The sequence below is a fragment of the Narcine bancroftii genome, chromosome 3 (assembly GCF_036971445.1).
Source record: "Narcine bancroftii isolate sNarBan1 chromosome 3, sNarBan1.hap1, whole genome shotgun sequence".
Classification (NCBI taxonomy): Eukaryota; Metazoa; Chordata; class Chondrichthyes; order Torpediniformes; family Narcinidae; genus Narcine; species Narcine bancroftii.
In genome coordinates this window covers 190,423,467-190,450,823 of record NC_091471.1, presented here as the reverse complement: position 1 = coordinate 190,450,823, position 27,357 = coordinate 190,423,467, and the positions used below count along the sequence as shown (strand labels likewise).

At 40.0% G+C, this 27,357-nt stretch overlaps 1 protein-coding gene across 2 annotated transcripts in view; it reads right to left on the bottom strand.

Annotated features, from left to right (window-relative positions):
* Nucleotides 1-38: 38 nt before the first annotated feature.
* LOC138757958 (uncharacterized) overlaps nt 39-27,357 on the bottom strand; it is a 63,003-nt gene continuing 35,684 nt past the window's right edge. For both annotated transcript variants that reach the window (XM_069926146.1, XM_069926148.1), the window contains 4 exons: nt 14,354-17,900; nt 12,245-12,385; nt 5,148-5,230; nt 39-3,408 (listed from right to left, as the gene is read on the bottom strand). In XM_069926146.1, coding sequence (XP_069782247.1) covers nt 5,169-5,230; nt 12,245-12,385; nt 14,354-17,900 — 3,750 coding nt within the window. In that variant the 3' untranslated portion in view covers nt 39-3,408; nt 5,148-5,168. The remainder of the gene's footprint in view (nt 3,409-5,147; nt 5,231-12,244; nt 12,386-14,353; nt 17,901-27,357) is intronic.

Below are 27,357 nucleotides of genomic sequence, written 5' to 3'. Positions count from 1 at the left end.
GGTTAAAATTAAAAAAAAAAACTTATTGCAAGTGCAGGTTCTTTTTAATATTTATTGTCATCAAGTATTAAATTCAAATATGACAAAATATACATGGCTGACACCCAACATATGCCTCAACCTTTGTTACATTCCACAAGAGATATGAAACATCAATTTTAAAGAAAACTGCAAAAGCAAGCAATTTAGTATGTATGCTCAATTATCTTGTAGATTATAGCAGCGAGGTCTTTGTTGTAGGATGTAAATGTTTCATACATTTTTGAAATTTCCTTTTCTGATACTGATTCCCACATGTGCTGGAATGTTTTAATCATCGCTTGAACAGTAAGTTAGCTATCATATTACTCGGGTGTCCAAAAATCCACTGTTTATTGCAAATAGTTTGGGAATTGTCATTTGTTACAACTTATTGCCTGATATTACCAAAAATTAATAATATATTATTACCCTCCAAATTGGAATTTGTCCATTTCAGGCTTGTTACAAACCATGACCACACCATTAGGACCAAATTCTTGAATTCCTAGCTACCGTATATGCCGTTGTCTAAGGCGATCCTCAAAACTTAAAAATGTCACCTTCCTATGTGCTGGGTCTAAAGGTCTGAACACCACTGCCATCTTTCCATTGGCTCTGATGCAGTCACGTGCATGCCATTAGTTGCTAGCACTCCTCTGCGGGCTCCATGCACCTGGTACCACAGCTGTCAGCTCTGTACACAGGCTTTAAACGGCCTGGTACAGGAACAGACAATGGTTTATTTTAAAATATACAAATAAAATTTAAATCTTTAAATGACAATTTGTAACTAAAATATTGTGATTTGCTTTGTGATAAGTGCCAGATTTGGGGTTATCTTTTTTTTGTTGGAAATTCCGGGGTCGTCCTATAAGATGGCATTTAACATTCTTAAAGCTCTGACCACACTTTTGGATGCCACCAAACCTGAGTTGCTGATTACATTCCTGGGTGGAAAATACAAGTTGTTAAATATAGTTTTCAGATCCCACTGGTATTTTCAATTATTAATTTTTAGTTCATATATTTCATACAAATTCTTAACATTTTGGATCTCCTAATTCAATGATAATATATGAGATTTCAATAAAGCTGGTAGTAGTTTTGAATCTGAAAAGTATATAGAAATATTTTCTGAGAGTAGTGCACAGATATTTTCTCGAATTCTCAATCGGAGAGGTGGACGCTAGATTATTAGTTATTTAAAGTGATGCCGGGTGACGTACATGCTCCTCTTATGAACAGGTCATTGATACTAGACAAAGGTAAAATTAAATTTCAATGCAATCTTTCTTCCTATTTCAGTCAAAATTATATTGTGCTGGTGTTGACAAAGATAGGATGACCAATAAATATGTTATGACAACAAATCTCATGCTGGCACATTGAGAAATTTACCAAGCTCCAGCATTTTGTGTATTAACTGCACTAAAAAAAATGCACATAATGTTTTTCAAGGAAAGTAACTGGATGACTGATCTAATTCTAATCAGCACTAAGGAATTTGCGGACATAATAGGTTTCTGACCAGAGTGTTGCACATAGCCCGAGGGGGGGAAATAAAACAATGAAATTCAGCAACAATTGCAGCTAAAATTACAAGCTGTTTGATAGGAACATACCTATTTAAAGTTTATAATATGGTCCAATGACCAATAAGGCTTTGAGTTACAATACAACTTAAAATCCACAAGAATTCTCAAGCATCACTTTAAACATGTGGCATAACATTCGCTGTCTCTCCCAAGGTCCTCTGCTCTTAAGTTCTCTCTATATTATGTAGTATCTAATTTTCAACCCAAGGAATGCAAAAGAAACTGAGTCAGAATCATGAGGAGAAAAAAAACCAGGTTCTTCATCCCACAAGAAGTACCCATCCATACCAATTCTATTTTCAAGCATTTGGTCCTTATGCTTTTATACCTTGCAGGTTTAAGTTCTGAGCCTTGAATCAGTAGCTGTTTTCAAACATTCCTCAAATAAGGCTAGATAAGAAAAATGTAACACAGAAAGTTGAACTTGTCGCATACCAAAAGTAATTTTAATTAAAAGAAAAAGCAGCTTTAAAGACTTTAGGTTCAAAGTGCAGAGAAAGAAGCAATTCAAAATGGATTTACCTCATTAAAAAATAAACTGATAGGAATGAACTAATATGTCCTTAAAATCCCACTCTTTTTGAATACAAAAGCTTTTAATATATATCTAGAATATTAACTCAATAATATTTTTCACCCTCTTTGCTCCAAACAGGACTGAATTTAGTTTCATACAGAAATACTGGAGAACTGACCGAGCCTTGCAGATTCTTACCCAATTTTGAGTCCCATTGCACAAATAGTTGCCTGACAACATGCATCATTCATTCCCAGAGCTTATCAGTCTTCATTTTTCTATCTGTTGCAGGGTTTAAACTCCACTATCCTTCATCCCAAAAGATTTCATGTCGAAGTGGGATTGGAAAGCCTGGCTTGCATTTAGTTGAGAAAAATATCAAGAACCATTTCCATAGTGATTTGAAGGTGTGGCGAGGGGTTTATGGATGGAGTGTTAAATATCAGGGAAGCTGCTAGAAATATAATAAATACACTTCATCTTCCTTGAAGCTGTCCTCATCTCAAATGTTATTTGGCAACTTAAATTACATAAACATATGACCAGGTTGGAATCAGAGCTTTCTCATCTCATTCCAATAGCTGGTTTGGAACAAAATCCTCCTCATGCTCTTTCATAAAGACTCAGTTTTGCCTTGCATTTGCTTCCATTCCCACATGCCTATTTTTACTTGATGTTCTTAATCTGAAGCCAGTGAGTCCTTTTACTATTTGAAAATTTAAGAGCACAAACTGGTGCTGCACATAGATGCAAAAATGTGTAACCAATTTTTAAAAATATTTTAAAAAGTGAGTTGCCAATGCACACATTAGTGAATAAATCCAAGTGCAGAATACCAACATTGCATCACAAACTCCAAAATAATAATTCACTGCCTTTCAAGTAAACAATGAAACTCATTTACAAATAGCAAACTGAGTTTGTACTGGAGGTTTACAGGCACCCTTCAGGTTCTATTTTAATACATGACATGTAAACAAACAAATACACATGATCATTAGGTTTCAATAGATCTACTTTATCAAATTCAACAGGATTAACTGTATATTCAAGACAGTGACCAATATATTTTTGATACAGAATTAAGGTAAATATGAAACCGCAGTTGAACTCAGAGTTAGTTCACCTTGAATTTGACACGTCCAGTTTCATGATTGTTATCTTCTATAACTAGTCCCTCTTACGTTCATGAAATACCACACAAAATCAAGTCATCTTCAGTGAACACTGGAGAAAACTGAAAATCCTGGAAACTCTAAACTGTTTGGGCAGACTCTGTGGAGACAGAAATAAGCATCATCTTCAGTTAACTTGAAAGCATGGTGATGACATAGGAGGAGCTGGAGACTAAACTGAGTTGTTTACTGAAAGTGGTTGAATAAGCTCTATCTGACCCAGTGCAGGTAGCACAAAGGACCAATTCAGATTTATTGCAAGAATACATACATGATATCACATACAACCCTGAGATTCTTTTTCCTGTGGGAAAGACTGAATTACCTCTTAATGCTAGTGCAAAAAATACTGTACACAAATTAAAAAAATGTAAACAAACTGACTATGCAATAGAGAGGAAAAATAAACAATAAGGTGCAAAAGAGTCCTTAAATGAGTCCCTGGTTGAATTTGTAACTGAGGAGTATGATGGAGAGGGGTAGCAGCTGTTCCTTAACCTGGCGGGGGAAGTCTTTCATGATGGTAGCAGCGAACATAAGAGCACGCACTGGGTGGTGTGGATACTTGATGATTGCTGTTCTTCTCCAATGCTCTCAATGGTGGGGAGGGTTTTGCCTGTGATGTCCTGGGCTGTGTCCACTACCTTTTGCAGGGCTTTACACTCAGAGGTATTAATGTCCCCATACCAGATCATGATGCAGCTGGTCAGTACACTTTCCATCTGTAGAAATGTGCAAGGGTTTCCGGTGTCATACTAAACCTCTGCAAACTCCAGAGGATGTACAGGCACTATGATGGCATTACTGTTTTAGGTCCAGGAAAGAGCCTCCAAGAGAGTTACTCCCAAGAACTTAAACTTACTAACCCTCCCCACATCCAATTCCCCCAATGATTGCTGGATTTTAAACATCTGGTTTTCCCTTCCTGAAGTCAACAATCAGCTCCTTGGTTTTGGTGACATTGAGTGCGAGGTTGTTATTGGGGTACCATTCAGTCTAGTTTTCAATCTTCCTCCTGTTTTCTCATGTATGCAGCTTTGCTGTCCAAATGTTCCAGGGCTTTAGTGTAGAGCTAGTGAGATGGCATCTGCTGTAGACCTGCTGCCATGAATCGGAATGGATCCACGTCGCAGCTCAGACAGGAGCTGAGATGCATCAACACCAGCCTTTAAAAACACTTCATCACTGCTGATGTGAATGGCACTGGTCGAGTCATTTAGGCAGGTTACCACACTCTTCCTAGGCACCGATACGATTAATGCCTATTTAAAACAGGTGGGTATCATGCCCTGCAGAAGTGAGATGTTGAATATATCCATGAATACATTGGTAAGTTGGTCAGCACAGATTTTAAATACGTGGACGGATACTGCATCTGGACCAAATACCTTCCTGATTCACTCTCTTGAAGGCAGCCTGCACGTCATCCACATGAACAAAGTCGATCATCATCTTGTACACCTCCATCAAGTCATCCATCATCCTCTGTCACTCCAAGGAGAAAGGACCATGCTCATCAATCCAAAAATCCCTGAAAATCTTCTGCGCACCCTCTCCACAGAATCCACATCCTTCCTTCAGTGAGTATCACAGCTTTAACTCTCATTATCTTTGCAATCAATAAAGTACTTAAAAGTGTATTCTCCATTGAAACAAAGTTACCTTGAAATATGGTGTGAAAAATGATGTAGAACTTCGATTGGTCCCTCTGCTCATCTCTGCTTATTGTGAGGTTGAGGAGAAAACACACCCCGAGATATACTACCATTTAAAGAATTAAAAGATAATGCTAAGAATTAGTGGAACAAGGAGCTTCAGTTAATAAAGCTTAGAACTTACCATAAGGCAGTATTAAAAATATTAATTCTGATTAGGATAAAGCTGTCCACCAAGCTTCCTTATCGCAGTCTCAAAATACTCATCTGTTGAAAAGATCAACATTACTCGAGTGAGAATGCCAAATATGCTCATCCGTAGTAAAGGTAGCATCAACTACAAGTGATTTTGTTTTGCAGCTATTTCAAATTTACAGCAATCAAGATCCTGCTTTTCTCCCGGCATTATTTTTAATAGGGTAACAATGGAAAGAAAATGGCATATTAGGGACCAAATAACAAACCTGTGTGTGTGGAGTTGGAAGACACAGTCAAGGGTCTGAATATTTCCTTTCACAACAAGAGGGAATGATGCATTTATTGTAGATTAGAAGGAAATGAATGAAGCACAGGATGCAAAAACATTTTTCAAAATGAGTAAATTGTTAAGACTTGCTGATCTATAACATCAACCATTAAAAGCAAAGAAACTGCAGAGGCCTGATTATCATATTTGAATTGGCCCTAGCCAACAGACCAGCTTGTGGATCAGAGCACAACATTATAAAAAGAGACAAATCAAGTAGTTTCAAGTTAGTTAATTTCAGTGCTGGTCAAATCCATTCTCAGGGAAAGCATAAGGTTTATTTTGGAAAGGTGCACATTAAAGATGTAATTGTTCAGGTAAGATTGTCAATGGGGCAGTGTTTCATATTTGTCTGTATGATTGCCCACCAAGATGGAACCACAGGATAAATTGATCAATATGCCTGAAGAGCACTGATGGACTGAAATCCATCGATTAATGCCTTGCAGTTTCTTAACCTCTTCCACAAAAACATTTGGAGGTTGAGAGTGCCGCCATCATGAAAATAGGGGAGAGAATTGGAAAACAGAGAAGGAAAAAGGTAGTTAAAAAAAAAGGGAGGCTGCAGAGAAAAGTCACCTCCATAGGCTTGCCCTCCCTCCATGGGTCAGCAGTCTAACAACTTTTTCTACCTACTCTCTTCCTAGGTCTTGCCCAGTGGCTGAAAGGACACTGCTCAGCAATAACAAAGGATATTCTTCAGAGGTGAGTGTTACAGAGTTCTGTGCTATGTATTGGCCTATGTGTTGTGTGGTTTTGTGTTGGAAAGTGGCAGTTTGCCTTTAAGAGCCAAAGTGAAGGTGGACTGCTGAGAGAGTGGGAGACGGACTAGGCATGTGCAGAAGATGATCTAGAAATTTCTGGACTTGGATGACAAACCACCACTGGGTGGTGCTGTGGAGTGGAAGGAGGCCCAAAACATGAGTCACTGTCTGGGAGGCAGTTTAGAATGTTGGGCATTTTAAAAGGGAGGAACATTCCGAAGGCAGCCGGAAGGATCCGGACCAAGCCATTGTTCCTCTCTCTGCAAGCAACACAAGAAGACCACTTCGAATTTTGTGCACTCTCTCTCTCACTCTCTTAAAGATCTTTTGGCTTCAGTTTACCAAACAAACTGAATTTTGTTTATGATCTTTACTTTGATTGAAATCGAAGTTTTGTCTTTTGTGTTTTGTGTCTTTTTTTTTTCCTGTGGGCTGGTTAGAAATATAAAGGCTGGGGAATTTATTAGTTTTACACTGTTATAGAAACCAGTGGGCATTGTTATAAAAAGGGGGGAGATTTTGAATTAAAGTTTGAAGGTGAATTTTTGTTAATAAAGTAATTATTCATCTTTACCCCTGTGTGATATGCCTTCTTTGTGGTTGCTGGTTTGATCTTGTAACATAATTTGGGGAAATTGTCCGGGATCAAACCAATGTAGAAGCTTTAGGGGCGATAGATTTGACCTTAGTTATCAGTCTTCTTAAAAGTGTATTTTAAGCTCCAGCTTGAAATTAAAAATAAACGGTGTGTATAAATCACCAGCAGAAAAGACCAGCAACCATGAATATTGACTAGTTCATAGCTAACCCTTCAGTGGTTAATTTATAAATGGCTAAGTCAGAACTGATGGTTATAGTTGTTAAGTTAAAACTTACAGTAAAAACTGGGATGAAAAATAAGGAAATTGCTCAAAAGTTTGTTAAACACAATGTAGGAAAGGGGGTATTTGAAGAAGCTGCATTAGAACAGTTTCCAAAGGAGAAAACTTCAGAGGAAGTAAAGTTGGCTTTGAGAAAACTAGAGTTAGAGGAAAAAAGAGAGGCAGAAAGGAAAGCCGAACAGGAAGCAGTAAGGCAGGCAGAAATGGAGGAAAATGCAGCTGTAAGGGAGGAGAGGAAGAAACAATGGAAACATGAGCTAGAACAAGCTAAATTGAAGCAGACACTAACACAAGAGGGAGAAGCCCAAAACCCATGTGCTGGTCAGGTGGAGAAGTTTCTGGTCAGTAGAGAAGTGAGGTTAGTTCCTCCATTTGAGGAAGCTGAAATAGACCAGTATTTTCAGCATTTTGAGAAAGTAGCTGTAAATTTAAAATGGCCACCACACCAGTGGTCAATCCTGCTACAAATTGTTCTTAAAGGGAAAGCCCAACAGGTGTATTCGTGTCTCACAGTACAACAAGTAGCTGATTACGAATTTGTAAAGCAGGGTATACTCCGATCTTATGAACTAGCCCCAGAGGTTTATAGACAAAATGAGTTTAAAAAAAGCAGCACCCCAATCTTACTTGGATTTTGCTTATAGGAAGGTTGTGTGTTTTGATCGGTGTTGTGCTGCAATGAAAGTAGAAAATAACTTTGATTTATTGAGGGAAGTCATTCTGATTGAGGTGATTAAAAATTGTGTTCTTGATGATATTCAAGTGTACTTGACAGAGAAAAATATAAAAACTTGGCAAGAATTGGCTAAATTCACAGAGGAATATGCTTTAACCCACGAGTCTTAGTGGACACCAGGGAAAACCTTTCAAAGGAATACAGCTGATAATCCAAGTAGAGTAGAAAGAAAATCTATAAGTGAGGTCAAAGAAAGAGAAATGGGTGAAGGAAAAATTTGAGTGTTATTTGCCACTATTACCAGTGGATGGAGTTTCTCTTTTGTTAGAAAATGATTTAGCAGAGGGTAAAGTCATACCTGCGGTGAAACTCACAAGCAAGCCATTGGTTTATGAGTCCGAAAAGGATTTGGAAATCTACCCTGCGTGTGCCGTTACTAGAGCCATGTCTAGAAAAAAGATAGAGGTAGAGCCTGTGATGATCCTGTAATGGAGGCAAGCATTGAGGACAAACTCAAGGATCCAGCTTTGCTGTTGTCAAGAGAAGAATTAATAGCAAGACAACAGCATGATCCTGATCTTGCTGGGATAAGAGATAAGATTCTGTTTAACCAGGAAATTGAAACTGTGCCAGTAGGTTACTTTATTCAAGATGGAATATTGAGAAAGTGGAGACCACAAGTTATACCTGCCAGTGAAAAACTGGGCGGTAATAAGGCCAGTTGTAATTCCTAAAACTTACAGAAATGAAATATTGAAGTTGGTTCAAAGTATACCTTTGGGAGGTCATCTTGGAGTGAAGAAGACTGTAGATAAGATAAGGAAACAGCTTTGTTAGCTGAAATTAAGAAAGGATGTTGTGAACTTTTGTAGAACCTGTCACACTTGTCAACTGGTGGGCAAGCCTAATCAAGGACCACCAGTGGCACCTTTACAACCCATCCCTGCTTTCGGGGAGCCCTTCTCGAAAGTGATAGTGGATTGTGTTGGCCCATTGCCAAAAACCAAAGTAGGAAATATATATTTTTTAACTCATGTGAACAGCTTCAAGGTTTCCAGAGGCTATACCCCTGCGAAACATTAAAGACTATTGTGAAGGCTATGGTAAAATTTTTCCACACTCTTTGGCCTACCAAGGGAAATTCAATCTGACCAAGGGAGTAATTTTATGTCTGCAATATTTCAACAGGTGGTGTATGGATTGGGAGCCCATCAAATTGTATCACCTGCCTATCATCCTGAAAGTCAAGGGGCCTTGGAAAAGTTCAAATTAACTGTGAAAAATATGATGAAGGCTTATTGTGTGGAAAATAAAAAGGATTGGGATGAAGGAATTCATTTTTTATTGTTTGCTGTTAGAGAGGAAACTCAGGAGTCTCTTGGCTTTAGTCCATTTGAGTGGGTGTTTGGTCATGAAGTCAGGGGTCCATTATTATTGTTGAAGGAATTGTGGATACATAATGATATACAATCAAATCTGTTGGATTATGTTTTCAAATTTAAAAACAGATTACATCAGGGTTGCGAGATGGCAAGGAAAAATTTAAAAACTGCTCAGGGAAAAATGAAAATTCGGTATGATCAAAAAGCAAAAATCAGGGACATTAAACCTGGCGACAAAGTATTGGTTTTGTTTCCAATGCAGTCAAACCCTTTGAGAGCTGTTTTCAGGACCATACAAGGTGAAATCAAAAATTAACTAGGTCACCTATGTTATTGAGACGCTTGATCTTCGGAGAGAGAGACAGATCTGTCACGTGAACATGCTTAAACCTTACTTTGAGAAAATGACTGAGGAGGAGACTAGGATTCCAACCAAGGTGCTAGTTATAGAGGAATGTAAGGAGGAGATAAGTTTCGTGGAAGGTCATGGAGCACAGAAAGAGATAAGCCCCAGGCTGGAAAATTCCATAGTTTTGCAAAACTTAGACACCAAGTTAATGCATTTGACTAAATCAGAAAGGGAAGAAATAAAGACATTACTAATGAAATTTAAGGATATATTCCCAGATGTTCTAAGAAGAACTACTGTGGCTTGTCATGATGTGGAGGTCAGTGATGCTAAGCCTATTAAGCAGCATCCTTACCAAGTTAATCAGGAAAAGGGCAGATTGTTGGATCAAAAGATGGATTATATGCTCAAAAATGACATTTGAAAATCAAGTTCAAATTGGAGTTCACCCTGTGTTCTGGTGCCTAAACCAGATGGCTCAATTAGGTTTTGTATAGATTATCTAAAGGTAAACATGGTGACAAAGACTGATGTGTTCCCTATTCCCAGAATAGATGATTGTATAGATAAGGTGGGGAAGGCCAAGTTTTTTTTACAAAGATTGATCTCTTAAAAGGATACAGAGAAAGGCAGGGAGATTTCTGAATTTGTTACACCTTTGGGATTGTATGAGTATAATGTTATGCCTTTTAGGATGAAAAATGCACCTGGCACAATTCAGAGAATGATTAATGCAGTAATTCAGGGTTTGAAGCACACAGGAGCCTATATCAATGATTTCTAATTAGTACGGATACATGGGAAGAACACATGCTTGAATTAGAGCAGTTATTTCAGAGACTGGTGGAAACACACTTCACAGTGAATTTACACAAGAGTGAGTTTGGACATGCCACTGTAATTTATCTGGGTTATGTGGTGGACAGGGACAAGTGGCACTGGTTGGAGCTAAAGTATTGGCGTTCCTTATACCCAGAAATAAGAAAGCTCTTCAGAGATTTCTAAGTATGAGTGGCTACTATTGTCGATTTTACAAAAACTTTGCAGAAATTGCATTCCCATTAAAACTACTTGGAAAGAAAGAAAAAATTATCTGGTCAGATGCATGCCAGGAAGCATTTCTGAAGTTAAAGGTCATTTTATGCCATCAGCCTGTACTTGCGTCCCCCAACTTTGAAAAGCCATTCTCTTTTGCCGTGGACACCAGTGACGAAGCGGTTGGTGGTGTACTGTTACAGAAGAAGGATGGTGATGGAGTAGAACATCCTATTTCGTACTTCTTGAAAAAGTTTAATGACCATCAACAAAATTATTCAACCATTGAGAAGGAGCTATTAGTGCTTGTTTTAGCGATGCAACATTTTAATGTACTAGGCTACATTTCCTCTCAGGAAGGATCAAATGTTAGGAGCCAAAGATTTAAAATAACTGGAGGGATTAAGTGGTTGGGGGAGGGGGGGGTGGGGGAATGTTTTGAGCCATTTGAACTCAGTCTGAAATTGTAAAAGAAGAAAGAAACCTTCACATTTAAGTAGTACTCAGAGAGGTGTGCTCAAAATCCATTAATAATATATTTGTGATGTTTACTGACATACAGCAAAAAAGCTTCATTATGCCTGCTACCCAGGTAAATGAACTCACATAGCATGAGTGTGGAGAAGATTCACAAAAGCAATTTTACAGGAAAAATAACTGCTTTATTGAATTTATTGAAAAATGATTTTTCAACATTTATTGAAAATGAATTTATTGAAAAAGAAATAAACAAGACAATAATGTAAGTAGTGTTATAACAAGTCAAATCGTGCAGGGCATTGAGAAAAAGTAGTTAAAATAAAAGTACAAACGTCTCCTGTCAGTGAGAGATCCATTTAAGGATCTGATAACAGCAGGAAAAATTATCCTTGAATTGGAAATTTAGTGTTTAACTTTGCGCATCTTATGAACATCAGAAAAGGGGAAGAAGAGAGCATGATGAGGGTGTATGTGTGTTTATTTTTAAAACATCATAACAGCTTTCCCGAGATAGCGGGAAGTACAGACAATTAAGTCAACAGAGTAATTAAACTGAAATGTAATAATGTTATGCAGGGGCCTAAATAGCCAGATCTAGGCCACATTTCCTCTCAGGAAGGATCAAATGTTAGGAGCCAAAGATTTAAAATAACTGGAGGGATTAAGTGGTGGGGGGGGGGGGGGAAATGTTTTGAACCATTTGAACTCAGTCTGAAATTGTAATAGAAGGAAGAAACCTTCACATTTAAGTAGTACTCAGAGGGGTGTGACCAGCAGGATTACAGAGCTATACTAAATTAGGATTAGGCTGAGTAACTGTTTTTCAACTGACAACCGACCTTTTCTTCTGATAACTCCGAAATATAGAGAAATTTTATGTTTTCCTCCTCTTCATTCCAGAGGAAATTCTCATGCTGTTAGCATTGTCAAAGAAATGATCCATATTGATGAAGGGAATTATGCGGGAGTCTGGGATTAATGTTGGCCAAGGTTTTTTTTAAATTCTGATTCAGTGTATGGATCCCAGATTTTTTTCCTCAAAATTGTGAAATTTGCCTCGAGTGATAGGAGAGTGACGAAATCGATAACATATTAAAAAGTGAACCGTCCTATAAGCAATTTACTTCATTCTTTTTGCAAGCCCAGATTTAAAACGAAGATACACTGCAAGTTTGATTTGAAACATACCTTCTTCGTCATCACTGCTCTGATAACCTGTCTTATTCTTATAACAGAAGAAAGTTGGAGGAAGGAGCAACTTTAAGGCAAGAGCTCTCTGCTCTGGAGTTGGTGTAACTTCACTCAGTATGACCACATCTTCATCTCCATCTATTCATATGCATTAAAAGAAATACAAATCCCAAACCATTAGCTCAATTCTTCTTCTAATATAGTTTCAATAAACTGCAACTGGACATTTTCTTAACAGAGATCCATCGGGATAGCAAGCTTATCTTTTGTTTGTAAATTGACAATTATTAATTCTAAAACAATTATTTTCCTGTAAAATCAATCTCATGAATCTATTTGGAGTTTTCCCAAACTGCAGTTTATCCAACAAGTACCTTGGATTATTCTTCATTTTTGGAGAATGTAACTGACCAAGAGCAGAGGAACTGCTTTTCCCAGAATCATGAATCTGTGGAATTCTCTGCCAAAGGAAACAGTCGAGGGTGTCTCATTAAATATATTTAAACAGATAGATTGACTTTTGCAAAGCAAGAAAATTAAGGCAGGTAGGTTGACCCTTCCACAGCCAGATCAGCCATTATGGTGGAGGAGGCTTGATGGGTCAGACAGCATACTCCAGTTCCTGTTTGTTGTCTTATGTCCCTTTTAAGTTTGAAATATAGTTATTTAAAAAAAAAATAGATGGACATAGATTGAAGATGTAATCGAGAGCAAAAAAAATCTGCTGGAAAAACTCAAGTCATGGAACGACTGTGAAGTTAAAGTGATGATTGACTTTTTGGGTCGAGAACCTGCATTAGGACTGAGAGTGTCGAGGGAAGATGACCAGTATTAAGAAGGGGAGAGGTAAGGCAGTCTGGTATTTGATAGGTGGAGCCAGATAAGTAGGCAGATGGAAGCCTTAGAGGAAAGTGGGACGGGTTAGGAAAAGTAAACTAACTACTATAGGCCCTTCAAAATGCCATGTAAAATAGGGTTAACTGGGCAATTTACATGGTGATTTGAAAGGATCCAACTGGATCAACCCAGTCAGAAACCAACTGGGTCCCTGACCTACCTCAGAGGTGGTCAGGTAACCCAGTAAAAACTTACCCAGGCGACCAGGTTCAGTGGTTTTAAAGGGGAAAATGGCTAATCCGGCGCTGCTGCTGAGCGGCAGGGTGAGAGGAAGAGAAAGAGAGGTCACTGCTGTGGGCAGGGGGGATAGAGAGGTCGCTGCCACGGGGTTGGGGGGATGGCGACTGACAGCTCATTGGGGTGTGTGTGTGTGTGTGTGGGGGGGGGGAGGAAGACTGACTGCCGATAGTTCTCATGAGTGCATGACACATTATTTAACACATCATCAAGGGGGCTGGATCTTCCTTAAATCGCTGGGTTGGCAATTTAATGGATCTAGTCCCCTGCGATTTGAAAAGTGCTTTCAGCACCTTGGCTCCAGTAATTGCATCCGGGACCCAAAAGGGCTACCCTGGGGCTGCAATTTGAAAGGGGTTTATGAAGCCAGAAAAGTTTGTGGAAGATGGAACCAGGTGGGGAAAGGTAACAGGTCCTGATAAGGAGAGGGTGGGAAGGGCAAGGAATTGAAGCTGTGAACAACGAGAAGCAGAACTTGAATGGAGAGGTGACTGGCAAAGAAATGAGGTGTAGATTTGTGTGCACAAAATGCCATGAGGCATGTGAAAGGCAAGAGCCATGTAATTTGTTCAAATAAGATGGTTGATAAGATATTGAGAATGTAAATATGTTTGCACCTCTATTAAACATACCCAAGTTGGTCATTACAGTGCCTCAATTCAGGCAGTAATATGCTTTATTCAATAACAACATTCTGATGCAAAACTCTTTTCCCGTGGCACGATTAGGAGAGTTAGCATCGTGGTAACCGCTAAACCCTTACAGCAACAGCAAGCTGGGTTCAAATCCAGCGTGGCCTAGAAGGACTTTGTACATTCTCCCCATGTCCACTCCAGTTTCCTCCCACCCTTTAATACATACGAGGGATGTAGGTCAATTGGGTGTAAATAAAGGCAGCACAGGGTTGTGGGTTGGAAAGGGCTGATGCCCTGCTGCATGTCTAAATTTAAATTTTCTGCAGGATTTGTTTACCTTGCAAAGTCTTTATTTCCTCTTTCAAATCAGATGCCACATCAAATGAAGCATTTTGATCACACACATTTTCCACTGAACACAAGTTGTTTTCTGTTGATTCAGACACCTCAATTGTACTTTGTACTTTTTCAAAGACCTTCTTGAACATCTCAGCAGTTTCTTTCATCTTAAAGTGTACAGCGAACTGTAAATAGGTTTGCTTGTTTTCTGAATAATCCAGTGCACTCCAAGCCCAGTTGTGAATGTTGTTTTTTATTTGTTTCAGCTCGAGGTCACTTGTGATCCAATGATTGGCACAACATTTATTAGCAGTGTTCCACACAACCAATCGTGGTAGCTTCGTTACTCTATGTTGTAAAATTCTAATTTCTCCAAATGCTCGTTCCTTCCACTGCAGGGATGACCACTCAAAGTAATAAAACTTGGCTTGGTTAGAGAAAAGAGTGTCTTCTGCATTTATTGCCGTGGGTGGGCTATCAGCTGGAGGAGGGAATGGGTACATTGGTTTGGGTCTGATTTTACAATCACCCTTTTTTTCTTCATTTTCTCCTGATGCAACTGCATGGCCATTCACTCCCATTTTGAACTGGAAACAATGACCAGCACCAAAAGTAAAAATAGGGCAAAAGCCTGCAGAAACAGTGGCAAGTGGGCAATCAGTTGCAGTTATCTGGACAATTTCTGCCTTGGTGGTAACATTGTTAGCTTCCCCTAAACTATTGTTTTTCGATGCAATACTTTGTGGAACCAATGCAAAATCTTTCCTGTGTGATGAAAGATTTTGTGGCTCTAAAATAATCTTTCTCACTGATTGAAATGTCAGGCCTACTTTATCACTTGATTTGCTTTCATGTTCTGGAGGACAAAAATCACTGGAACTTGTAGGGTTCTGGTGCACTGGATTGTGTCCTGGATTTTCAGAAAAGCGTATCTCTTGTACATCATTGATTTGATCACTGAACACAGGTGGTATTTTTCCATTTATTTCAAGATTTTTGGAATTCTTCTCTGAAGAATTTTCAAGTGAAGTTCTCATCTTACTGGATTGCAAAACAGAATCTGATTCATTATCATTTTGAGGTTGTTGCATACTTATGGGTACTTCAAATGTTGCAGTCTCCTTTAATTTCCTGGTTTCAACTACAACACCCAGGGGTGCCACACTGGTTTGCTGTTGACTGGGTGGGAAAGAAAGTTCTTTGCTGAAGTCAACACATAAGGAGTTAGTTGGTTTTGTTTCATGGAATTCTACAGATTTACAATCTAACCACTTTTCAGTTTGTAAAGCATTTTTTTCAAAAATGAGTTTGGTTGATATTTCATCAATTCTTTGCTGTTCTCTAACTGCTAGTAGCAAATTTTCATCCTTAGAGCCAGACAAATGTATATAGTTATGTTTAGGTGGTTCAGCAACTATCGGTACCTCAAGGTCTTTCTTCACTTTGGTGAAACCTAATGGTTTAACAATTCTTTGCTGCTGACCACCAGCTGAAAGTTGTTGACCAAAACAGACTGTGAAAGCCTCAGGAATAGAACTAGTTGAGCTTTTCCCCAGTTTGCTCCATGACACTTCTGATGAGCTATTAGAATGATTTGGCGGCTTTATGCTTCGCGCTTGCTTAAAGACATCTGCACACGGAGTGGAGGAGAAAGTAAACAAAGATGAAGTAGGTGTGACAGTATGTAGATTTTTCAATTTAAAAACTGAGGACTCATCAAGAGGCAAAACTGGTTTAATGTTCAAATTTGGAACATCACTATTGGACTGGGCAAGTGTTAAGAGTTTATATGTATCACTATTTGAAAGAACCAAGCCATTGCTACATGAACTTTTTTGGTTACTTGAAGATTCAGTAGATTTGGCTGAAAATTGTGTGTTAGGAAAGCTAGTGAATAAAGATTCTGATCTTTCAGTTGCAGAACTGACTGGTATCATCTTACTTTGATCACCTGAAGGTCCCACAGAATTCAAACTAATAAATGATTTTGATGAGTGTTTTAGTGAATATTCTTCGGTAGTTTTTAAAAAGGAAAAAGCAGATTCTGTCCCAAATGATTGGTCTTTGCCACTGTAAGTCGCTGATGAAATGGTGCTTGTTTGCCCATTGTCATGGTGTACATTTTTACCAGATGAATCACAGATGACTTTATTGTGAAATACACCAGTCAAACTTGCACTACTACTTCTGAAAGAACATTCAGTTGGCTTGTCAAGCATGAAACTTGATGTTAACACAGCTTGTTCATTTCCCACTTTAGTGGCCAAGTTCCTCTTGTCAGTCTTTCCAATTGCAGAGCGACTGAATAAGGCAGACAAGTTTGAAACATCAGAAGTGATTGTGGTGCGAACTGGTCCTGAATTAAATTTAGAATTCCTAGAAGTACCTGGTGCATGTGGTAATTCAGAACATTTAGTTAGCATGGAACCAGCAAAACTGAAGGGAGCCATTTTGTCTTCATCTGTTTTGTCTGAAACTGGTACTGCTTTACATGAGGTTGAAGTGGCTGGAAAAGACATTGTTCCACTTGTTGTTGGCAGCATTTTAACAGTACTTGAAATGCTGGAGATGGTTTCAGGTTCAACCAATACAGAGGGAACAGAAACACCCTCAGGACACAGATTTGAAAAGTTAATTAATCTCTCAGAGTTTGAAACAGATGGCCTAGTGATAGTGGCTGCTGAATCGTGGGTCAGAGATGCATCTTCCATATTAGGCAACTTTGAAAAATTTCTGGATGATGAAACTTCTATATTTGAAATTGGTGGTGTCCTGGGAATGATTCCCGAATCACAAGACAACTTTGGCTCCAAATTACCTTTGTAATAGCATTTCTTTTTCTTTTTTTTACTGAAATGACCAAAATCAAATCTGCTGATAGGATGCTGCTCTATTCCATGATGTTTCTCGAAAACGGCTATAGAAGCTGTTGACGTGGGTTGCTCATTTACTACTTTGGTGGCAAAGTTCCTCTCAGCAACCTTTCCAATTGCAGAGGTAGAAGTGGCTGGACAAGATACTGTTTCACCTGTTGGTGGCAGAGTTTTACTCAAACTGCTGGAGATGGTTTCAGATTCAACCAATGCAGATGGAACAGGAATATCTTCTCGCTTCTTTTGTTCAGGAGACAGATTTGAAATGTTAGATAATTTCTCCGAGTTTGAAACAGATGGCTTCGTGATAGCAGCTGCTGAATCAGGGTGCAGAGATGCATCTTTTCTATTCGGCAAGTTTGAAAACTTACTGGATGACAAAATATCAATATTTGAAATTGATGGATTACTGTTAATAGTTCTTGAATTATAAGACAATTGCAGCTTCAAATTGCTCAAATGTTTACCATGCCATTTCTTATTCAATTTACTGGCACGGCCAAAATCAAACAGCTTGATAGGATGCTGCTTTATTCCATCAGCTTTTTCCAATATGGCTGAAGTACCAGAAGATACTGAAGGGTCAGCACTATTTACATCTCCAGAACATTCTTCATTCATAAAGCACTTCCAATCTTTTCTATAGGACTGATAGTATTTGTATCTCAATTCCTAGCAATAAAATAGAAAAAAAAGTAATGTGCAACTTGAGTAAAATAATTCAGAAATGTACAAGGACAAATGCTTATGCCACGTTGCCACTCGCACCCACCCATACCCGAGTCTGCACAGTTTTATTGTACATGAGAACCTACATTTCTTATGACATAGCTGATTTGGCTACCTTTCTTTGTGATGTTACAGCAGCAAAGCTGCTGAAGTTTTACATAATTATGTTCATGCTTACTGGGATAAACTTTAGGATTAAAAAAATGATTAGCATTTACATCACTTTATCCCAATAAATATAATCTCCCATAACATATTAGCAAGAACAGGTAAATTGTCCAAGGACAGAATGTTGTGCTGCAACACGAGGACACTTCCCAATATTTAGGGAATGAGAGATTAGGGCAGGTAGTAACAAGGAGGCAGAGCCCAATGGAGAGCGAGAGATTAAGGCTTGGACAAGGTGGGCAGAATGAGATGGACAAAATTGAGGCTTAAGACTTCCTTCAGGTCAGACTCTTCTTGGTTTGTAGATGATGCTGTTAAAAAGCTTGCTGACTAATCAGATCCTAGTCTTGGAATTGTGTGGCAATGCTCAAATGGTTAGGTTCAGTTGTGAAACTGGGTTGAAAAAGATGTGAACACCCAAAAGTCCTTTGAGAAAGAGTACTTTTTAAATGGAATTTTTTGGGGGATGGAGGAAGTTTTATCCAATCACTTTATTGTTAGATCAGAAAAAGCAAAAATAGCTTTTAGAAGGCAATTTTGTTAGAATAAATTGTTCCTAATAGCTTAATTGTTGAAATTGAAAAACACAGCTTTAAGGCGAGTAGCAAAAGAATCAGATGCCACACTTTGTGCAGGTAGTCAGAACGTGAAAGTTCATTTGATAAGGTGGACACAGTGAGCTTTTACAATGAAACTGAATAGAAAATACACAATTAATTTAAACCATAGAACATTACAGCACAGAAAACAGGTTTTTCCAATCTGTGTCCAACTATTATTCTGCCTTGTTCCACTGACCTGCACCCATTCCATATTCCTCCATTACACCACCCACTCCCCCCCCACCTCCCCAATCTATGTACCTGTCCAAACTTTTCTTAATTGTTAAAATTAAACCTCCATTCACCATTTCAGCTAGCAGCCCATTCTATGCTCCCACCATTCTGTGTGAAAAATATCTCCATATGTTCCCCCTAAACTTCTCCGCTTTCACAATTTAACACCTAATCTCAGAGGTTTTTAGCCAATCCAGAATGCACTGTGATCACCCAATCCTACTTTCAACAAAAATGATGTGAAAGGGAACTCAACAGGCAAGCAAGAGCCTAAGGTTGAGGAGTAGAGCTCTGTCACTTGTCTCACGTGTTGGTTATTGCAGTAAAGGAGCAGACTTTCATTTTCACTTCATCTGGAGCGAGTTGAAACCACAGTTAAATACCATAGTTCATAGTTCTGTGAAACTCGTGGTCCAAATAGCTGGAGTACACTTTCAGAAGACTCTGCATTTGACTCTTGCTGCCATGCAACACACAAAATTTTTGGTCTGTTTGTCTGGTAGATATGTAATGCAGATATGCTTATTTTTGCTTTGTGGCTGCCCTACATTAATTATTAATTGCTTGGACTTTACCACTTAAAAGCACAAATGAGAGAAACTCAGGAGTTGATTATATTTAATGTCTTTCATAATCTATTCTCATCATGAAATCCACCCACATCATTCTAATGTTGAAAGTAGTTCTGCAAAATAGCACTGAGCCATAAGTTAACACTGGAAAAGAGCCACATTTACTACCAACCATCTCTACCTCACTAATATTTTTCCATATATTCAAATCATCAGGGACCACAATAATCTGAAGTTTTCATTCTTATTCCTGGTTAGGGAAAATAATAAGAGTCCTCTTGCTACAGCCAATTCCAAATATCGTAATGTAGCAACCTGTGGCCCACGCCTCGGGCTGACACAGTTAATGGCCGTCAAACGCAGTGACTGAAACACCTGTTTCCATAGGACACCAGCAGAGCAGTGAAACTGGCCAATCATCGCCGGAGGATCGCAGAGTGACGCAGCTGAGCTGTCTATAAAAAAACAAAGCTGCCACTGAATAAACTCAAGTGTCAAATACACTCAACTGGTGCATGTGTCTTCCTTCTCCTGCGGATTCGAGCTACAGCCTTAGGGTTATAACCGGTGCTTTGGACTGGAAGATAAAAGAGTAACCTGCAATCAACACTGTAGCACTGAAACTGCCCAGCTTCTGGATGTCACAACCACGAGTGTGGATCCAGCAAGCAGTTGTAGTTCGCCATTCGACAGATCTCCACTGATGACACGTGCTACTATCACGTGGTCAGTGCCCTCAATCGGGATTCCATGCCATCAACTTCCTCCAGCAGCCTCTGGAACAAGGTATGTGGTCATGAAAGAGCTGTTAACCTGCATTTTCGGGCTCTCAAAGCACACATGCTGCCCGATTGCTGCATATCGATGGTTTGGGGTACAGGGCCCCTTCCGCCCTCATGAGTGACATGTTGGCTCTCAACTATGCCCACACCTTTTGTCTGCTGTTCCAGCATATCTTCCTAAAGACGGTGCCCGAGAACATTCGGCTGCTATCGCAGAGGAAGATTTTGATTGCCCCAGGAAGGTGGCTGCCCGAGCAGACCTGCTATGGGCGGCAGAGGGATGCTTACGCTTCGCTTGAGCAAGTGACAGCACCACATCATCAGCACCTGGCCAGGACGACCACCAACCGTCATGCCCCACCGGTGAGCAGTACTGTTTCTATAACTGACGGTGGGGTTCCAAGACCCGTCAATGCTACTCCCCTTGCTCATTCCAGGAAACGTCCAGGCTTGCTGACATTAATGGCTGTGACAACCAGCCAACTGCATAGCCTATTACGTATTCAAAATTCCCTGTTGGGCCAGCATTTCTTGGTGGACACTGGAGCACAATACAGCAACATTCCCATTACCAGCCCGGAGGCCTGCTGCAGCAAAGTGGGCAAGGAGCTCTGAGCAGCAAATGGCTCCAACATCCAAACATTTGGCACCCACACCATTTCCCTTTGCTTTGGGGACAGACAATTCATTTGGAAGATTACGGTGACAGCTGTGCAACAACCATTACTGGGTGCAGATTTCCTGCAGGCCAATTCACTGCTGTTGGATATCAAGGGGCACCGGCTGATGGACTCCTGGACACTTCAGTCACTCTCGCTCAAGGGCAATGAACTCACCAGCCCCTACTTGCACTCGGTGAGTACTGCCGACAATGAATTCGCTCAGGTCATAGCAGAATTCCCCTCCATCACCACGCCTCACACCAAATCGTTACAGATGGCCCTCCCTTCTATGCCAGGGCACGGCATCTCCCCTCTGAAAAACTCAACATAGCCAAGGACAAATTCAAAAGGATGGAGGAACTTGGCACTGTGTGGCACTCTGGTGGTCCTTGGGCCTCCCCTCTCCACATGGTCCCAAGGCGGCAGGTGGTTAGAGGCCGTGCGGAGACTACCACACCTCAACAAGGCCACCATACTGGACAGATATCCTTTACCCCATATCCAAGACTTCACTGCTAACCTGCAAGGGGCATGGATATTCTCAAAGGTGGACCTCATCAGGGTTATCACCAGATCCTGGTACACCCCAAAGACATCCCAAAAACTGCCATCATAATTCCCCTTTGGATTGTTTGAATTTCTCCGCATGCCCTTTGGGTTAAAAAACACAGCTTAGACTATCCAGAGGCTGATGGATGCAGTGTGGGCCTGTATCTGCCTTTTTCCTTTGTCTACCTTAACGACATTTTAATTACCAGCCACACCCACAAGCATGCCACCCACTGTAAACAATTATTCTCCAGGCTGAGTGATTTCAGCCTAACCATCAACCCGGCCAAGTGCCAATTTGACCAAGAAACTATTGACTTCTTGGGCCATTGTATCGACCAACATGGAGCAAGATCGTTACCCACTAAGGTGGATGCAATATGCTCTTTCCCCATGCCATCGGTTGTGAAGGGACAGTTTGTAGAAATGGTCAACTTTTATCTGCACAACCCTCCCTCCCCCAGAACTGGTGATCAGGGCACTGTTTTTAGGAGGCCGACCCCCTTCGTTGTGGGGATCGGGTGAATGATGGGCTGGTCAAAGTCCAAGTTGGCTGGTTTCAACTGGTCATGTGTGAAAGTCCCTTCCCTGCTGCCAATGTCCAAAACACAGGTGGAGCCGTTGTGTCTGAGGACACAGTATGGCCCCTCGTAAGGCCGCTATAGAGGTGGCCAGTGAGCCCCGCACCGAACAAACACTTACTTATGCAGGCCCCACATCATGAGATCCTTTCCACGCATGGCAGGACCTAGTAAAAGCATATCATGAACTCAGGAGGGAACAGACCACCAAAAATGCCCTAGCCATTGCCACCCTCATGCACCCATGGAGAGACACCCCAATCACCCTCACGATAGACGCCTCCAGCATAGCGTTCAGGTGTATTTGAGCAACTGGTAAATGGACAATGGCAACCACTGGCCTTTTTCATAAATACCTCAGGCCACCAGAGCTCAAGTACAGGGCCTTTGATAGAGAACTGTTAGCCTTATACCTGGCAATTCGAAGTTCAACATTTATACAGACCACAAACCCCTTACCTTCACCTTCAATAAAGTGCCAGATCTGTGGTTAGCCAGGCAACAGCAGCACCTGTCCAACGTTTCCGAATTTACAACTGACATTGAACACATAGCCGGAAAATCCAATGTGGTGGCTGATGCCCTATCCCGTCCAGCTATCTTGGCAGTGCATGACACCTCCCCTGGCATCGACTACGCAGCCTTGGCTGATGCACAGCAAGCAGACCCTGACATTCTGGAGTACCAGACAGTGCTCACCAGCTTACAACTGGACCACATCAAGATTGCCCCCAGCAATTGCACGCTGCTCTGCATGGAAGAGGCGGGTTTTTGATTTGGTCCACAACTTGGCTCACCCCACCATCTGGACTAAAGTCAAAATGGTGGTGAACAGGTATGCCAGGCATGGCCTCTGCAAAGAGGTCGCCCTGTGGGCCAGGACTTGTATTCAGTGCCATTCATCCAAAATCCAGACTCTTATCAAAGATCCACCATAGACATTCAAGCCAGCACGTCGCCACTTCAGCCATGTGCACATTGACATTGTGGGACCCCTACCCATATCCAGAGGAACACGTTACCTTCTCACAATGGTCGACCAGATGGCCAGAGTCTTCCACAAAAGTATGTGCACGGACTTTACTCAACGCTTGGCTAGCACTTTTCAGAGTACCCGAACACTTTGCATCGGACAGGGAGGCTCACACCCTGGGGACACAGCTCTACCACACCACAGACTATCATCCATAGGCCAACAGGTTGAAGAGTTTCCACAGACACCTTAAGGCATACTTAATTGCATGGCTTACCAGATCTAACTGGTCTGACAAACTCCATTGGGTTCTGTTAGGCATCCACACCCAATCCTCTGCGGAGTTAATCTATGGTGCACCTCTGGTTATACCGGGCAAATTCTTGACGACCCCCGAGGATTTAGGGAAACCCCTGGCGACCACATTGTCCCAACTACACATGTGCCTATACACCCTAGCCCCTGCTAAACTTAGATCCCACGGCCAACCCTGCACTTAGGTCCTAAGTAAGTGTTTGTTCAGCGCAGGCCTCACTGGCCACCTCTACAGCGGCCTTACGAGGGGCCATACTGTGTCCTCAGACACAACGGCTCCATCTGTGTTTTGGACATTGGCAGCAGGGAAGAGACTTTCACACATGACCAGTTGAAACCGGCCAACTTGGACTTTGACTAGCCCATCATTCACCAGATCCCCACGATGAAGGGGGTCGGCCTCCTAAAAACAGTGTCGTGATCACCAGTTCTGGGCTGCACCTCAGCCCGACACAGGAAATGGCCGTCGAACACGGTGATCGGCAAAATATCGTGCGGGCTGAAATGCCTATTTTCATAGGCCGCCGGCAGAGCGGTGAAACTGACCAATCACTGCCAGTGGATTGCAGGGGGCCTAATCAGGACCCGGGCATCTGAGGTAAACAATCGGCAGCCGGCCTGCTCAAGCCATACCCTGGTGATGACGAGGCCAAACTGACTATAAAAGGCAAAGCTGCTACTGAATAAACTCAGTGTCGAATATGCTCTATTGGTGTGTGTGTCTTTCTTCTCCTGCGGATTCGAGATACAGCCATAGGGCTACAATCGAGAGTTATAACCTCGCTGTACCCATAATGACTTCGTGACAATACATTCAAATTTATCTGGTTCATTGGTACTTTATTTCATGTTCCAAATTGGTTAACAGGCAAATGTTCAAATAATTATTGATATTGATATTTATCTTAAAAGTATCTCTGATAGCTCAGTGGTTAGAGCACTGGTCTTGAAAACCAGGGATCGCGAGTTTATTCCTCACTGGGGCCTCATTTCTGTGAGGGGCACTGGACAAAGTGGTGACTCTTTGTCTTCCTTACAGTAGAAAAAAGTTTTTTTTTAAACTTTATTTAAGATTTTATAACATGAATAACATATAGGATTACATTAAAAAAAAATTAAGAATAAAATAATAAAATTACAATACAATATCAGTAATCTAAATAAACTATACCCTCCCCAATAATTATTACACATTAATAACCCAACTCAAATTAGTCCAACTCCCCCTTCCCCCCCAAATAAAGAGTGAAGAATTAATAAAGTTAATAATATGTGAGAAAAAAAACCCACTTACAAAAAAAACAAAAACATAACCGATTAAAATACTAACAAGAGAAGTAATTAATACTAAGATATCAGACTTAAAAAACATATTTAAATCAAACTTAAATGCATATATTTAACAAACAGAGTTAAGATGAAACATTTAACTCAAACTTAATATAAAAATTAGTAAAGTTAGTAACATTGTCTATCAAAAATTCTTAAACAATAATCAATTCTTTAAAAAAAATTGTAGCATGAGGAAAAAGAGGAAAAAAACTCTATAGAGATAAACCTTCACCAAATATCAACTAACTTCACATCTATCATCATATTAGTCACATAAACCACCATCTTAAAACAAAATTTAAACCTCATTAAGCATTGTACAATTCAATTTTAGTACTCTTCCACCATTTTTCCCTTTTACTCTTGAATAATTATCCAATAAAAGCTCTAATACCACATTTAAATATCCCCAATCATTACGTTAAAATTCAGATATCCAAATAATAAAACACATCTACAACAAAATCTATATCTTCAACAAATGGAGCATAAACCCCAAACAAAATTCAAGCCTCATTAAGAATTGTACAATTCAATTTATAACTTTCACCATTATTCCCTTCGTTCTATAACTAAAATAGCAAAATAATATACACCAGAATTACCACTCCTTTCACCTTAAAGTTAAAGAAAAAATATTAAAAAAAACTTATCCATCCCATTCACATTTAAATTTCAAATATTCCTTATCTACTGAATAAACTTTACAAAAAAAAACCACATCAATTTTTAGTTTTTTTAAACAATCAAATACTTTCTTATGCTTTTTATATATAAACACAAAAAAACCTTCACTCTTTAATCTAATAATACAAAAAAACAGGTAAGAGGTTAAAAATACCCCCTCTTGTCTAAACCGTGCAATGCGGTAACTCCCAAAAAAAATGGGTGTGAGATAACTCACACGTAGCAGATGACTTTCAGGAAATAGTGCCTATCCAGTTCTCTCCCCCAACTCTCACTTCATCTTAAACTAACATCATCATTATTTAATATTCCTTTATTTTTTAAACATTAGAAAAAAAAGAACAACTCTTCTTTTAATCAACTCCAACTGCCGAGTCTCCATTCCTTCTTGGAGCACGGCTCTTTTCTTCCATCTCTTGTCTCCTTAGAGATCGCGGCGGACTACGTCTCTGTTGAAACTGAGTAATTGGCGGCTCTTGAGCAAATGCTATAGCTTCCTTTGGAGAATCAAAGAACTTTGGTTGGTAACCATATTGAAAAACCTTCAAAACAGCTGGATATCTAAAGGTTGCCTTATAACCTTTCTTCCACAACAACTCTTTAGCAGAGTTGAATTCCCGTAGTTGGAACATAACTTCTTGACTCAAATCCGCATAGAAGAAAACTCGATTATTTTGAATCATCAAGGGTGATTTTCTCTGTTGTGCATTTCTAATAGCCACTCGTAAAATTATTTCTCTGTCGTAATAATTCAAGCAACGAACCAAAACAGGTCTTGGACTTTGACCTGAAATAGATCTTCTACGCAAGGCTCTGTGAGCACGTTCCAGTATTATACCTTCCGGGAAATGTTCTTGACCCAGCACCTGTGGAATCCATTCAGTAAAAAATTTTCTTGGGTCTGGTCCCTCCATTCCTTCTGGCAAACCAATAATCTTTATATTGTTCCGTCTGGATTGGTTTTCCAAATAATCAATCTTTTCCACCAAATTTTTATTTTGAGTTTGTAAATCTTCGACCATTTTGGTCATATCTGAAACTTGATCTCGTATTTCATCTATATCTTCTTCACACGAATTAAATTTATCTCTCACTTCAAGCTTAAAAGCTCCAAACTCAGCCATCTGTTGAGAATTTATTTCCATCAGAGTATTGAACCTAGTACCAAGTTCAGTCATAATCTTAGATAATCCCTGCATTGTATAAGATAATTTAGATTCAAGATTCACAAGAATCTTTTCAATTGGAAGAGATTCTGGCTCAACAGATTCCTGCTTCTTCTGCATAACAAAGGGTCTTCTGTTGCTTCCTTCATTCTGCTTGCCTTCCTTGTAGTATAGCTGTGTGTGGAGGATGCTGGCTGGGATTTTCCCCAGTCCATAATGTATTAATTTCTCCCAGTACATCAAGTTGCATAGGTTCTTTTATCTCAAGAGGTGCAGTTTGCAGTGCCACCGCTACAGTTGACAAATGCCTTTCCCCAGCCGGTACTTCAACTGATGTTACTACAAGTGGTTCATTCATAACATTGCCGTCAGATGCTACTGCACATGTGCGAACCTGAGTAACTCTTTGTTCTAAAGGCTGTTTGGCGCCCTCTTTAGAGGGCTCTACCGATGTAACATTGATCTCTACATCCAAAAGCTGTACTTCTCTCCTGGGATCCATTTCAGGCTGAGTCTCGGTGTCTTTCCTGTAGGTAGGCTCCAAAACTTGAACTTTTGGAAAATGTAGTTGTTTGATGATCTGTTGTCGTTTTTTTTTGCTCTTTTCCACCAATTATACCATCATAAGTTAAATTAACAGCACTGAAGTTATCTAAACTTTTAAAGAATTTTAACGGGCATTTCTAGACAAAACAATAAGATAGAGTCAGGAGAGGGCTGGAAGGCACGTCTGAGTCTTATGCCATCTTGCCACGCCCCACAGTAGAAAACAGTTAG